This window comes from Lycium barbarum, chromosome 5 (assembly GCF_019175385.1).
Source record: "Lycium barbarum isolate Lr01 chromosome 5, ASM1917538v2, whole genome shotgun sequence".
NCBI lineage: Eukaryota > Viridiplantae > Streptophyta > Magnoliopsida > Solanales > Solanaceae > Lycium > Lycium barbarum.
Window position 1 is genome coordinate 122593099 of NC_083341.1, and position 13862 is coordinate 122606960.

Here is a 13862-nt window from a genome sequence, read left to right on the forward strand (position 1 = left end):
GCCACATCAACGCCACATAAGAAATCTTTTAAATTTTAAACCACCATTGTTAAACCACCATTGCTAAACCACCACTGTTAAATCTGCCAGCGTCATCACTAAACCATCCCACTGTTAAACCACCATTGCTTCCGCCAGCCCGCCACCAACCAAATCCACCACCAGGATCATGTCACAACCATTGCCACCATAAATTCAACACCATAGCTAAATTCACAATCAATAGGTGAATTCACCACCGAAATCACTTCACCACCACAATCAAAACAGCTAAATCACCACCAACTAGTTGACCACCCACCACCAAACCCACAACTTACCATCACCAAAAATCACAATTACTCATAAATTTCACCATCTACCACCAAATCCCCCACCAAAAATCAAAACACCGCCAATACCACCATAATGGCTCAACCAATTTCTTTTTTTTCCTCCAATTTCACCACCCGTGTGACCCCACTTTAAGACCTACTATTGAATCGTCCAACCCGTTCAAAGAATGAAGAAGACGAAGGGTTTGGGGGTGGTTTGGCGTGAAAATGGAGGAGAAGTGCAGGGGCAGCATGACGGTGGTGAAATGTAGAAGAAGAAGGCGCTGGAGATGGAAGAGGGGTTGGGGTGTGGTGGTTAAATGAAGAATAAGAAGGGTTTGGCTGGTGGGGGTGGTCTAGTGCTGCTCAAATGAAGAAGGAGGAGGAGGAGTTGGGCGAGAGGGGGGGGGGGGGGGGGTGATGTTGTATGGCGACAGTGATGTTTTCTTTGTGAAGATGAAGAGGGGGGGGGGGGGTAGAGGGATCCTAAAATATGTATATTTAGCCAAAAAAGAAAATCAACAAAACGCGTCTTGTTTTAAATTATTTTTATATTTTATGTCACATCAGCTTTCAAGAGGTAAATAAATTCACATTTTAAATATATAGGTGTGTAATAGATTATCATGAAACTTTAAGTGTGATATCGATATTTTAGGTATAGTTTGAAAGCGAATCTATGTCTTTTGCCTTAAAAGAAAGAATACTTTTAGTGTTTTGCATCTTTTTTATTTACTTGTCATTTTCTTTAGCTTCTTAAATTGCATAGGGAAAATAATTCACACAATATGGACCGAGGGATAATTTAGCTTTCTTCTAGATAAAATTATGGTAGTATCACGTGGCACACGTGGAGGAAATATTTGAATATCAGGACTCAGAGGTGCGTCCATATACTATACTATTATAGATAATTGTCGTGGTTTCCTTGAAAAAAACAATAAATCATAAATGGGCACCACTTAATTAATTTGTTATAAAATCTCCAATAATTTGACCATCTCATTAATATAGCGGTGCTTGTGGATCTTTGTCCTGCATCAATGGAGGGCAATAACGTACCACTTCTTACTTCAACCAAATGGGAGGAATCACCAAAATCAACAAAGGTTTCTTTTGATGCTGATGAAGATGATATCCAGCAAATTAATGGAGTGAAAAACTTTGTAAAGGAATTTCATTACGAGTCTAAAAAGCTGTGGTACCTAGCTGGACCTGCTATTTTCACTTCACTTTGTCAATATTCATTAGGTGCTGTTACTCAAATTTTTGCTGGTCATGTTGGAACCATTCAACTTGCTGCTGTCTCTATTCAACTCTCTGTTATTGCTGGATTTTCTGAAGGTGTCCTGGTACGTCTATTATAAAATCAACCATGAATTTCCTCTTTCGATATATATATTTTGTTATACAGTTCTTGTGAATCTCTATCTCTAGGAGGTAGGTTAAGGTCAGCATACACTCCACTCTCTTCAAATTCCACATGTGGGATTACAATAGATATGTTGTTATTGTTGTTGTTGTAGAGTTTCTGTGGATGTCAAGATCTTAAAATTATACTTTTGAAGTTAATTCTTGAAAAGTTTGAGGAAAATGGAACATGGATTTCCTCTTGTTTAAGAAGAATTAATAGAGAAGGGAGAAATCATTCATGTGAATACTGGAGCTTTCTTCTTTCATTTTCGTGATTTTGGGGCTGAATGTCAATACTAGAGTAAATCTTTTTAGAATTGATGGTAGAAAGCTGAACTATCATTTTTTCGTGAGTTCATGTCCCAATTATCAGTTGTTCTCTTTTCCTACCTGAACATACCTCGAAAATGATTAGGCCAGCTATAAATTGTCCATTTTTATTACCTGAACTATCAACTAGGTGTGTTTTAATATATAGATTCAGGTAGAAAAAGAGAATAACGGATAGTTAAGGCATGAAACTTGAAAAAAAAAATGATAGTTTAGGAGCATTTTTTACCATTAATTAAGTTCTGCATACGGGAAATTTTGGGATTTCTTGCGCTTATAGTAATTAGTCCTGTTTCACATAAATTTACCTTGTTTCACTTATGATGATAGATTCATAATCCAATAATTAACATTTTTTGACAGTTGGGAATGGGAAGCGCATTGGAGACACTGTGTGGGCAAGCATTTGGAGCTAAACAAACAGATATGCTTGGCATTTACATGCAAAGATCATGGATAATCCTCAGTGCAACTGCACTAGTTTTAATGTTTTTGAACATATTTGCCACCCAAATTCTAACCTTAATAGGCCAACAGGAAAGAATAGCACAATGGGCAGGACAATTCTCAATATGGATGATACCAATGGTTTTTGCTTATGCCTTTGAGTTCCCCATAATGAAGTTTCTTCAAGCTCAAAGCAAGATTATGACTATGGCAGTCATAGCTGGGGTTACTTTTGCTATGCACGCTTTGTTAGCTTGGTTGGTTATGTTGAAGTTGGGTTGGGGTTTGGCTGCAGGTGCAGTGGTACTAAATTGTTCATGGTGGTTCATGGTTGGTGCAAAAATGATGTATATTTTTTGGGGGAATTGCGGTCAAGCTTGGTCTGGATTTTCTTGGGAGGCATTCAAAAATCTTTGGTCATTTATTAGATTGTCTCTTGCTTCTGGGGTCATGATATGGTATGTTCTCTCTTTTGAGTTAAAAGGATCAATTTTATGGGTTTTACTTTTCATTGAGTTCGGGGTTAATTTTATAAGCTGTTTTGTTGAAGGTACAAATTTAACATGAATAAATTTATTCCTTTAACTTTCATCCTGAATATTCACCTTATCCCATCAACTAGAGTATTAAATACTCCTTCTGTTTTGATTTGTTTGTCTTACTTTTTCTTTTTAATCCGTTTTAAAAAGATTATTTTTTTTCTTTTTTTGACAACTCTTTAATTTTAACATTTCAGATGACATGTTTAAGAACACAAGATTAAAAGACATTTTGGTATATTATACATATTTTTAGTTTAAGATTCAATTTTTTTCTTTAAACTCCATGTCAAATTAAAATCATAAATAAATTGAAATAGAGTTTCTATGTTAGTTTGTACTCTGCTTTTCATTGAAGCTCCTAATGTCTCGACTCAAAAAGATGAATTTTTTAACATGAATAAATTTATACCTTTAACTTTCATCCTGATATTCACCTTATCCCATCAACTAGAGTATTAAATAATCTTCCTATTTCGATTTGTTTGTCTTATTTTTCTTTTTAGTCCGTTTTAAAAAGAGTACTTTTTTTTTTCTTTTTTTGACAACTCTTCAATTTCAACATTTCACATGACATGTTTAAGAGTACAAGATTAAAAGACATTAAAAGACATTTTGGTATGTTATACATATTTTTAGTTTAAGATCATAAAATTTCATTTCTTTTCTTTAAATGTTAAAATCATCAATAAATTGAAGCAGAGCTTTCTATGTTAGTTTGTACTCTGCTTTTCATTGAAGCTCCTAATGTCTCGAGTCAAAAAGATGATTTTTTATGCTTTCAGTATATTCAAGGGGTACATGAGAGCGTGGCCCCGGGGAGGGGGGGGGTATATTTATAATTGTGTTTTTTTGTGATGAATTTGGAGAGCCATATGGTCCCAGTTGAATATTTTATTGTCTTTTTATGGAGTTAAGAAAAATGTGAAAAGATAATTGTAACAAGCATAGAGGCAAGTCTTAAAAAAGAATGGGCAAACGATATAGATTGATCCCTCAATTATACCTTAAAAATCAATATTACACTTAAATTTTACTAGTGACATATTACACACCTAATATATGAAAAAGTGAAATTAATAACACCCTCTGAGCTGATATGGCATAAAATATAAAAATAATTAAAAAATAAGAGTGTTTTGATTAAAATTAATTCATTTTTTCTTTTTTTTTTAATTAAGCAAAATTCATATTTTTGTAATCCCACCCACCCCCACTCCCACCCTCCACCCTTCTTCTTTCATTTTGTAATCTCACTTCCACCCTCATTTCTTCTTCATTTTTCTGCCATTGATGGAGCTCCGACGACGACGCCTCTCTCCCCACTCCCGGCCCATCTCCACGCCCCCTCCCTCTTCTTTATCTCACCGGAAAACACCATAGCCACCACCACCACCGCCATCAATTTCACCCATTTCTCTTCCTTTCTTGAAAAAAATATCAAAATACTACAAGAGAAGGTTCAGATTTTGGAGCCATTAAAACTTGAAATTTTGTAGCCATGAAACCTGGTTACTACTAAATCTCTACGAAGTCCATTGGATTGTGGATTTTTTTATTTTTTATAATGAAATTAGAAAGTAACAATTAATTGCCCAATTAAACATTGTGATGAGAAAAATGGAGGAAAGGGGCAGGGGGCGTGAAGATAGGGGAGGAGGAGGAGAAGGGGCGGGGGGAAGGTAGCAGTGGCGGGTAAACAGGAAGAAATGGGGTGGGGGTGGGGAATGAAGAAGAAATGGGGTGGGGTTGGGGATGGGATTAAACAAATATGAATTTGGAGGATTGGTGGGGTGAAATGTGAATATGAGTTGGTGGAATAGCAGTAGCAGTAGTAGTAATAGAGTTGGTGGAATGGGGTGGGGGCGGGCTGGTACTACTATTGCTGATGTAATGGCAGCAGCAGTAAAATTACTAATACTCCCTCTGTTCAAATTCATTTGTCCACAATTATTGGAGGTAGTGGCGGCTGGAGCTCTATAACTTGGGGTTTAATTGAACCCCAAACTTCCGTTGTGGGGTATAAATTTATGTGTAAAAATTTATTAAAATTACAATAAATAGTAGATATGAACCCATAACTTTAGAAATATAATAGGTTTAGTGCTAAAAATTTAAGATGTTGAACCCCTAAAACTTAAATCCTAGATCCGCCTCTTTGGAGGATTGGTGGTGGTGAAACTGGTGGCGATGGTGGTGGCGGATTGGTGGTGATGAAGAAGATGTAATTATTGAAGGATTTTAATGGTTAATTAGGGATTAATTAGTGTAAATATAATTAATAAAAAGAAAATCAAATGAATAAAGAAAAGGAAATGAAGATAAAATTAAAATTTAGGAAATTTCGAAAGTGGCGCTGATGTGGCTAGAGATTGTGTTACACTTCCCATTGTGCAACTGGTAATGTTTGTAGGAGGTAAATAAATTCACTTTTTAAACATTTAGATGTGTAATAGGTCACTAGTAAAATTTAAATGTGATATCATTTAAGTGTGATATCGACTTTTGAGATATAGTTGAGGGGTCAATGTCTTTTGCCAAAAGAATGAGTAGTTCCAATTGTTAGAATTTGGATGAAATATGGGTTGATAAAGTATTTGGACATCAAATTCTCTTACTATGTATTTTTTTTAAAAAATCAATGGAGTACTTTGTTGGAGTATTATGTAAGCTTTTCGTTTCTATTATCTTCCCTTGAGATAATATTACTATAGAATCTCAGTTACAAAGTTGAACTTTCAATAAAATAGTTTCTCACTTTAGTTGAAGAATAATATTAAATTTGGTTTTGATGAATATTTGCTTTGTTTATTACTGTGTGCAGCTTAGAACTTTGGTATTTCATGTCGTTGATTCTGGCCGCAGGATACGTTAAGGATGCAGAAATTGCGGTGGATGCTACTTCAATATGGTCTGTCTGTTAACTTACCTACTCCCACTACTCCTTTTTACTACTACTAAAGTACCTCTCAAGTCTCAACTTGCCAAAGTGTCTATTTAAAAGTAAAATAGGTAAACGTGGCTGAGAGCCATGGTTGGTAGTTGTGAGATGTGGAAAAGAGGGGACGGATGAGAAGTAGTATAATAGAAAAGATTCTTCGTAAATTTGGTCAAAGCACAATTGCTTGTAATATTTTATTTTTGGAGTCTCATTATAGTTGGTTTCAACAATGACATTTTGGAAGAAGAGTTGAAGATAAAATATAAAACATGATTCAATATAAAACATAATTAAACAATTAAGCATTTCTAAGTAGGGTTAAGCACAAATCAATTTAGGATGAGAAAGGACAAGAAAAATCAGGATTTTAAAGTTTAAGCTATTAGGTCCCTGTGATACATAATTTGAGTACCAAATAGCCAGTAGGTTGAGGTGATTTCTATCATAATCTATAATCTAGTCTGTCAAATTAACAACCCTAATATTTTACTCCTTTCGTCTTAATTTATGTGACATTATTTGATAAGACAAAATATAGACTTTCAAAATTTATAATCTAAAATAAATTTTAGAGATTTATATGACTATAAATCATTTAATTAATAATAAAATTAAAATTTAAAATTTAATTATTTTAAAATATAAAATATTAATTTTTTCAATAATCTTTAAAGAAAAGTAAGATATATTTATGAGATATCAACTTTGTAGGTAAACAGCAGTAATAATTAACGCATGCACTGTAATTGTTGGTGCTGTTCACTTATTATTGACTGACACAATGTCACAATATGAATTGCAGTGCAAACATAATAGGATGGACGTTCATGTTGTGTATTGGATTCAATGCTGCAATAAGGTATGTCAGTACTTTAATTTTGTTTAGTACAGTACTTACTGACAAATCCTTGATTAATTATAAAACTTATGCAATAAAAAGGAGTAAAGTTTTTTTCTTCTTCTTTTTTTTTTTTTTTTTGGTAGTGTGAGGGTATCAAATGAACTAGGAGCAGGACATCCAAGAAGAGCAAAGTTCTCAGTGGTGGTGGTCTCAATTACTTCACTTGCAATTGGTGCATTGTTGACACTTTTACTCATCCTTACGAGAAGCCAATACCCACTTTTGTTCACAAATAATGCAAAAGTACAAAGGATGGTGTATGATCTCACTCCTGTATTGGGACTAACCCTCTTTGTCAACACACTCCAACCTACACTCTCTGGTACGTACTGATCTCCCAAAGCTCATTTTTATTTCTACTCGCTTTATATGGAGTAGATATTAAGAGTGAAAGTGAGTTTATCATTATTAATAAAATTTTATCATGATTTTCAATTTTTGATTCAATTCTTTTTAGTGTTGTTGTTATTTACGAATTATGTATTTCAACTAGGTAGTATATTTTTATCAACAAAAAGTTGAAAGAAGAAAAAAAAATCAAGAAAATAAATTACTTCCTCTGTCTCAATTTATGTGACATAGTTCGAATTTCGAGAGTCAAAACTTTTTTATTTTGACTGTGATTTGGACACAAAATCTTAAAGTATTTTGAAAAATAATTTACATATTTAGAAACTACATAAAAGTACTATAAGTCATAATAATTAAAAAATTTAAAATATTTAAATGGCATGCGAATAAATCACTGTCAAATTTTTTCTTGTTTGACTCTCGAAAAGCAAAAAATGTCACATAAATTGAGATAGATGATTATAAAACAAGAGGGAAAAAAGAATAAAAATAAGTAATTAACAAGAGAAAATTTTAAAAACTAATGGCTTTGACTACTACTATAAGTGACAACATTAATCTTTATTTTAGATTTTTTGATGATGTTGTTAATAAAATGATAAATGCTACAAATGTGAAACAACAGGGGTGGCAATTGGAGCAGGATGGCAAGAACATGTGGCTTATGTGAACATAGTATGCTATTATGTCATTGGAATCCCTTTGGGTCTCTTCCTTACCTTTTTCATCAACTGGGGCATGCCGGTACTAATCATTTTCCCTCATCTTATTAATATTTTGATTCTTTGATTTCACTTTTAACCCGTTCATTAAAGTGTGGTGGTTATTGATGATTAGATGTACTTACAAGTTTATGTCACTTTTGGTTTTGCAATTTGTTATGACCAAAATTGCGCTTTTCAGGGCATGTGGTATGGGATGTTAGTTGGAACTACAGCTCAGACTTGTGTTCTGATTTGGATAGTTGCAAGAACTGATTGGGACAAGGAGGTAATCTACAATATCGTTTGTGGTTTCACTATTTCTCTTAGACCAATTAATCTTTCTTGGTTCTATATCATTTGCTTGAGGTACTCGAGCTTTTCGATGATCTTTTTAATATTCACAAAGAATAACTGGGATCAGAAATTACAAAATGAAAATGATAAAAACATAACACATTAATGTAATTTTGGGTTAACATGGTACACGAAAGCCATTAATGCGGTATTCTTTCTTTTTCACTCTTCAACCTTCTTGCTGAAAATATGATTTTTTTCCCCCTCCTCCTCTTAACCTTGATATTATTATTCTATACTATTATAAGAAAAACCTTTTCCGACTCGTTTTATCTGATTATAAACGGAGTCAAGCAATTTTTCTTTTATTATGATTTTTAAGTTCTTTTTAAATATTTTGAATTACTAATTATATATGCTGACTTATATTTTCTCTGTTCCAATTTATATGACATAGTTTTAATTCGGCACAAATTTAACAAAGGAATTTGTTTTTAAAAGCTTATGATATTATAAGTGTCATAATATCTGTAGGCTATAAGACTTTTTATTCTTGTGACTTTAAACATGTAATAACATTTGTGGCTATAAAAACTTTTCATTAAAAGTAAAATGAGAAGTTTAAAGTTAAATTACCGTTTTAAATATAACAATGTGTATGAAACAGATGAAATAGTATTTTTCATGTGATCTTAAATAATCTATGTTTGAGTTTACACCAATTCCTCATAAATATGGATAGATAAGAGTAGTGTCGAATCAAGCTTGAGATTAATCTTTAATCTGGATAAATGCAGGCTTCTGACGCTGGAGATAGAATAAAGCAACTGGGAGGAAACAAAAATGCCAATGTCATTGATGGATACGCCATCAGCTGAGACTAGACAAAGCAGTATTGGGGATAAAGTTCCCTTTTATAAGATTTTGATGGTTGAAATTCATAGAATCAATAATCCAACTTTTTCCACTTTTCAATTATTTCTCTCTGTCCCTTGGTAGTGTGATTTATCATTTTTGAAAGCTTTTTGTAACTGAAGTTTTGGTACTTCATTTCCACTTAAAAGGGGAATCAATTCTACTTTCTTCTTGGTAATAAATTCATTTCCCTTTTCCCCAACTTTTTGGCCATATATGAAATGGAAAAAAGTACTTCCTATTATTTGCTGTGGATCTTAAATAAAAGAGGAAAACAAATTTGAGTTCATGCGGCAATAAGTTTTGTTTCGAGCGAAATTAAGAGCAATATAGATCGGACAATGGAAAACGTCAAAAATGCCTTTACACAATGCGAAATTGAAGCAAAAATGTCCTCCGTTAATAGTGTATGTGAAATTGAAGCAAAAATGTCCTCCGTTAATAGTTTAGTTCAAAAATGTCCTTAATAGACATCGAATACCATTTCTATCTAAATTTGCATCGACATCTATCTTTTAAGTCATTTTCTAAGACGATTCCTTTTATTCTACGACTATCCAAGTTATAGCAGACCTCGCGATCTTCTTACCAGTGTAGTATTATAATAGACATTTGCGAGTTTTTGAATATACGTGTTTTGTTCATGTTCAAGGCCTTATCGGAATGTATTGGAAATTGATTTGTTATTGAGGAAGACTTAGCTTATGGCTGAAAAGTAAGGAGACTCCAACAATCATTTTCATTTTCTTTTTATTTTTAGGCCCATTGGTTGACTTTGACAATAAAATTTAATTAATTTATTTACATATGCCTATTGTCTTTATTCATTCACTAATACCCACTCTATAAAGGACTTTAAGGAAGAGATGCTCTCTCTATCTCAGTCCTTTACCTGCCAGGGTTACAAGAAACACTTTTTGTCACAACTCAACTTACCTAAGCCGATATGCTCCAACCAAATAGGCGAATCAATTCATGTTAAACCATTTTCATCATTAAGGAACATTATGAAAATATTTAAATCAGTCGAAAATTATAATAGCATAAACGAAGCATCATAAGTGCGAAAAATACAAATAAATTCCCAAGAACTAGCGATATGGGTCAAGAGCATTTAACTAAGAAATAATATAGTAGTCTAAAACCAAATACATTGTAGAATGAAATGAGGAAAGATAGAGGGAGGTCCACGATGTGGCGAACCATTAAGCAGCTCACCCCCAATCTCCACAAGCCGATCGCTCTACACACGATCATGAACATCCTTCCGCAAGGATTGGTATCTGCACAAAAGTTACACCAACTGTAGCATGAGCATAAAATTAATCGTACTCAATAAGCATAATTAACCGACCCTTTCGCTACTAATTATCATAATTATCATGCGGAAGATTTAATAAAATAAGCAGTCTCAAAATCATGTATATAAATAAGTGTGGAATAAATACTACAACATCCCTAAGGAATCTAGTTTGTAACAGTACAAGAGCTACTAAACTTCAAGTTTGAAATAACTATAAGTCTCGTAATGCAAATACTATCTCAGAATACAAGAGAAGACAAGTAATAAGAGGGGAGTCTCCGAGCTGCAGAAGTCCATCAAGTAGCTCACCCTGGAAACTCAACAAACTGTCCTCGGATCACTCGCAGAGGCCGAAGTAGAATCTGAGACAAACTCTGCACTCAGAAAGAGTACGGAAAGGTAGTATCAGTACAAACACTATGTACTGGTGGTTATCATAGGCCGACAACAATTAGTTCCACATATATGAAGAAAGAAATCAACAAATAGACATGTAAGCAGTCAAATATAGTCACTAAGCACATTCACGTAAGACTGGTAGTAATATGAATCACAATAGATCTCAGTAGTTTACAATCGTAGCCTAGATAGACCAAATCTGGTCCCAACAACTCTGCTTCACCAACCTCAAACTAACCAATAGGTGATCTACACCTTCGTCCATACAAAGCTTCAAACGGTGCTATCTTGATGCTAGCCTGATAAATGTTATTATAAGAAATTCAACGAGAGGCAAGTGATCATCCCAATTACCTTTAAAATCTAGGACACATGCTCTCAACATGTCCTCAAGAGTCTGAATGGTACGCTCTGCCTGACCGTTTGTCTGCGGATGAAAATCTGTGCTGAGGTTAACCTTGGTTCCCAATCCCTTCTGAAAGGATTTTCAAAAGTTTGTTATGAACTGAGCACCACGATCTGAAATAATGGACACTGGGTCCCATGCAATTTGACAATCTCATGAATATACAACTTGGCATAGTCTTCTGCTGAATCGATGGTTTCAACTGGCAAGAAGTGCGCTGCTGACTTATTAAACCGGTCATCAATCACCCAAGTAGAGTCATGTCTACGGGATGAACGAGGTAGACCTGTTATGAAGTCCATATTTATCATCTCCCATTTCCAAACAAGAATATCAATATTTTGAGTCAACCCACCAGGCTTTTGGTGTTCGGCTTTCACTTGTCGGCAATTCGGACACTTAGCCACAAAGTCTGCTACATTCTTTTTCATGCCTTTCCACCAATAAATTTCCTTAAGGTCATGATACATCTTAGTGGAACCTGACATGATTCTCTCTCTGAGCCCATCTACATCTGGAACACATAACCTGCCTCGGTACCTTAAGGTACCATCATCTTTCCCTTGTTCAAAACCCGTTGTCTTGTGCTTGTGAATCCCCTCTTTCAGCTGTAACATGTAGGGATCACTAAACTGTTTCTCTTTAACTTCAAGCACTAAGGAGGAATGAGCTCTGTTCTGAACAACAACAACACCATCTTCGGAGTCCAAGAGTCGAACTCCTAGATTTGCTAAACGGTGAAATTCCTTGGTCATAATTCTTTTATCTGTCTCAAAGTGAGCTAAACTACCCATCGAACGATGATTAAGAGCATCAGCTGCTACATTCGCCTTAACTAGATGATAGAGAATATCTACATCAAAATCCTTAAGCAATTCGAGCCATCTTCTCTACCTAAGATTCAGCTCTCTTTGCTTGAAGATATACTGCAAGATTTTATGATTGGTAAAAATATCAACATGCGCCCCATACAAATAATGACGCCATATCTTAAGTGCAAAACCACAACTGCCAATTCTAGATCATGAGTCGGGTAATTCTTTTGACGAGTCTTAAGCTAACGAGATGCATAAGCTACAACCTTACCATGCTGCATTAGGACACATCCGAGACCAATTCTTGAAGCATCACAATATACTACGAACCCTTCAGTTCCCTCTGGTAGCGTCAAAACTGGAGCAAAATTCAACCTCTCTTTCAACTCTTCAAAACTTTGCTCATATGCATCTGACCACTGAAACTTAACCTTTTTTTTGAGTCAATTTAGTCAACCGAGCTGAAATAGAGGAAAACCCCTCCACAAAGCGTCTATAATAACCCGCCAGACCTAAGAAACTTCTTATATCAGAAACTGAAGTGGGTCTGGGCCAATTCTTTACGACATCAATCTTCTGAGAATCAAATTTCACACCTTCACCTGAAATCATATGGCCGAGAAATGCCACTGACTTGAGCCAAAATTCACACTTTGAGAATTTAACATTGAGCTCACGATCTTGAAGTGTCAACACTATTCTGAGATGTACTGCATATTCAGCCTCACTACGGGAATACGCCAAAATGTCATTGATGAAAACAATGACGAAGAGATCAAGATAGGGCTTGAAGACTCTGTTCATAAGGTCCATGAAAGCGGTTGGTGAATTTGTCAACCCAAAAGACATGACAAGAAATTTGAAATGACCATAACGGGTTCTGAAAGCGGTCTTAGGAATATCAACTTCCTTAACCATTAATTGATGGTATCCTGATCTGAGGTCAATCTTAGAATAACACTAGGGCATCCTGAAGTTGGTTAACAAATCATCTATTATGGGAAGAGGGTATTTGTTCTTAATGGTGACCTTGTTCAACTGACGGTAATCAATGCACATGCGTAAGGAACCATCTTTCTTTCAGACAAACAAGACTGGCACACCCCAAGGTGAAACGCTAGGCCTAATAAATTCCTTATCAAGAAGATTTTTTCAACTGAGCTTTTAACTTTTTAACTCTGCTGGAGCCATTCTGGATGGCGAAATAGATATTGGCTCAGTGTCGGGAAGTAGATCAATTCCAAAGTCTATCTCCCTACCAAAGAAACTCCGGCATGATATTGTGGAAAGACTTCTAGAAATTCATTAACGACTGGTACGGACTGGAGAGTTGGGCTCTGGATCTATGAATCCCTGACCCGAACTAAGTGATAGACATACCCCTTGGAAATTATATTTTTGTCCTTAAGATAGGAAATAGATCTAGCCCTAGGTACTACTGAATTACCCTTCCATTCTATGACTGGTTCGTTAGGAAATTCAAATCTTACAATGTTGGTTCTATAACCCACTGTGGCATAACATGAAGGTAACCAATCTATACCCATGATTACATCAAAGTCTACCATCTCTAATTCTGCTAAGTCAGCTATGGTTTTGTGATGATCGACTAAAACTGGGCAACTTCTATAAATATGTCTAGCTATAACTGACTCTCCAACTGGAGTGGGCACTTCAAAGGGTTCACGCAACTTTTATAGTTCTATCCCAAATTTCTTAGTAATAAATGAGGTTACATGAGATAAGGTGGATGCTGGATCAATAAGGGAATAAACGTCAAAAGTGAAGAC

The 13862-nt window shown here is 34.9% G+C and overlaps 1 protein-coding gene across 1 annotated transcript; it reads left to right on the forward strand.

Annotated features, from left to right (window-relative positions):
* Positions 1-1259: 1259 nt before the first annotated feature.
* Positions 1260-9351, forward strand: LOC132641336 (protein DETOXIFICATION 29-like). Its single transcript, XM_060358283.1, has 8 exons — positions 1260-1666; positions 2421-2962; positions 5868-5954; positions 6787-6843; positions 6969-7207; positions 7862-7980; positions 8140-8226; positions 9032-9351. Exons 1-8 carry the CDS (start codon positions 1358-1360, stop codon positions 9110-9112), a joined length of 1521 nt encoding a protein of 506 aa, XP_060214266.1. The 5' UTR covers positions 1260-1357; the 3' UTR covers positions 9113-9351.
* Positions 9352-13862: the final 4511 nt, after the last annotated feature.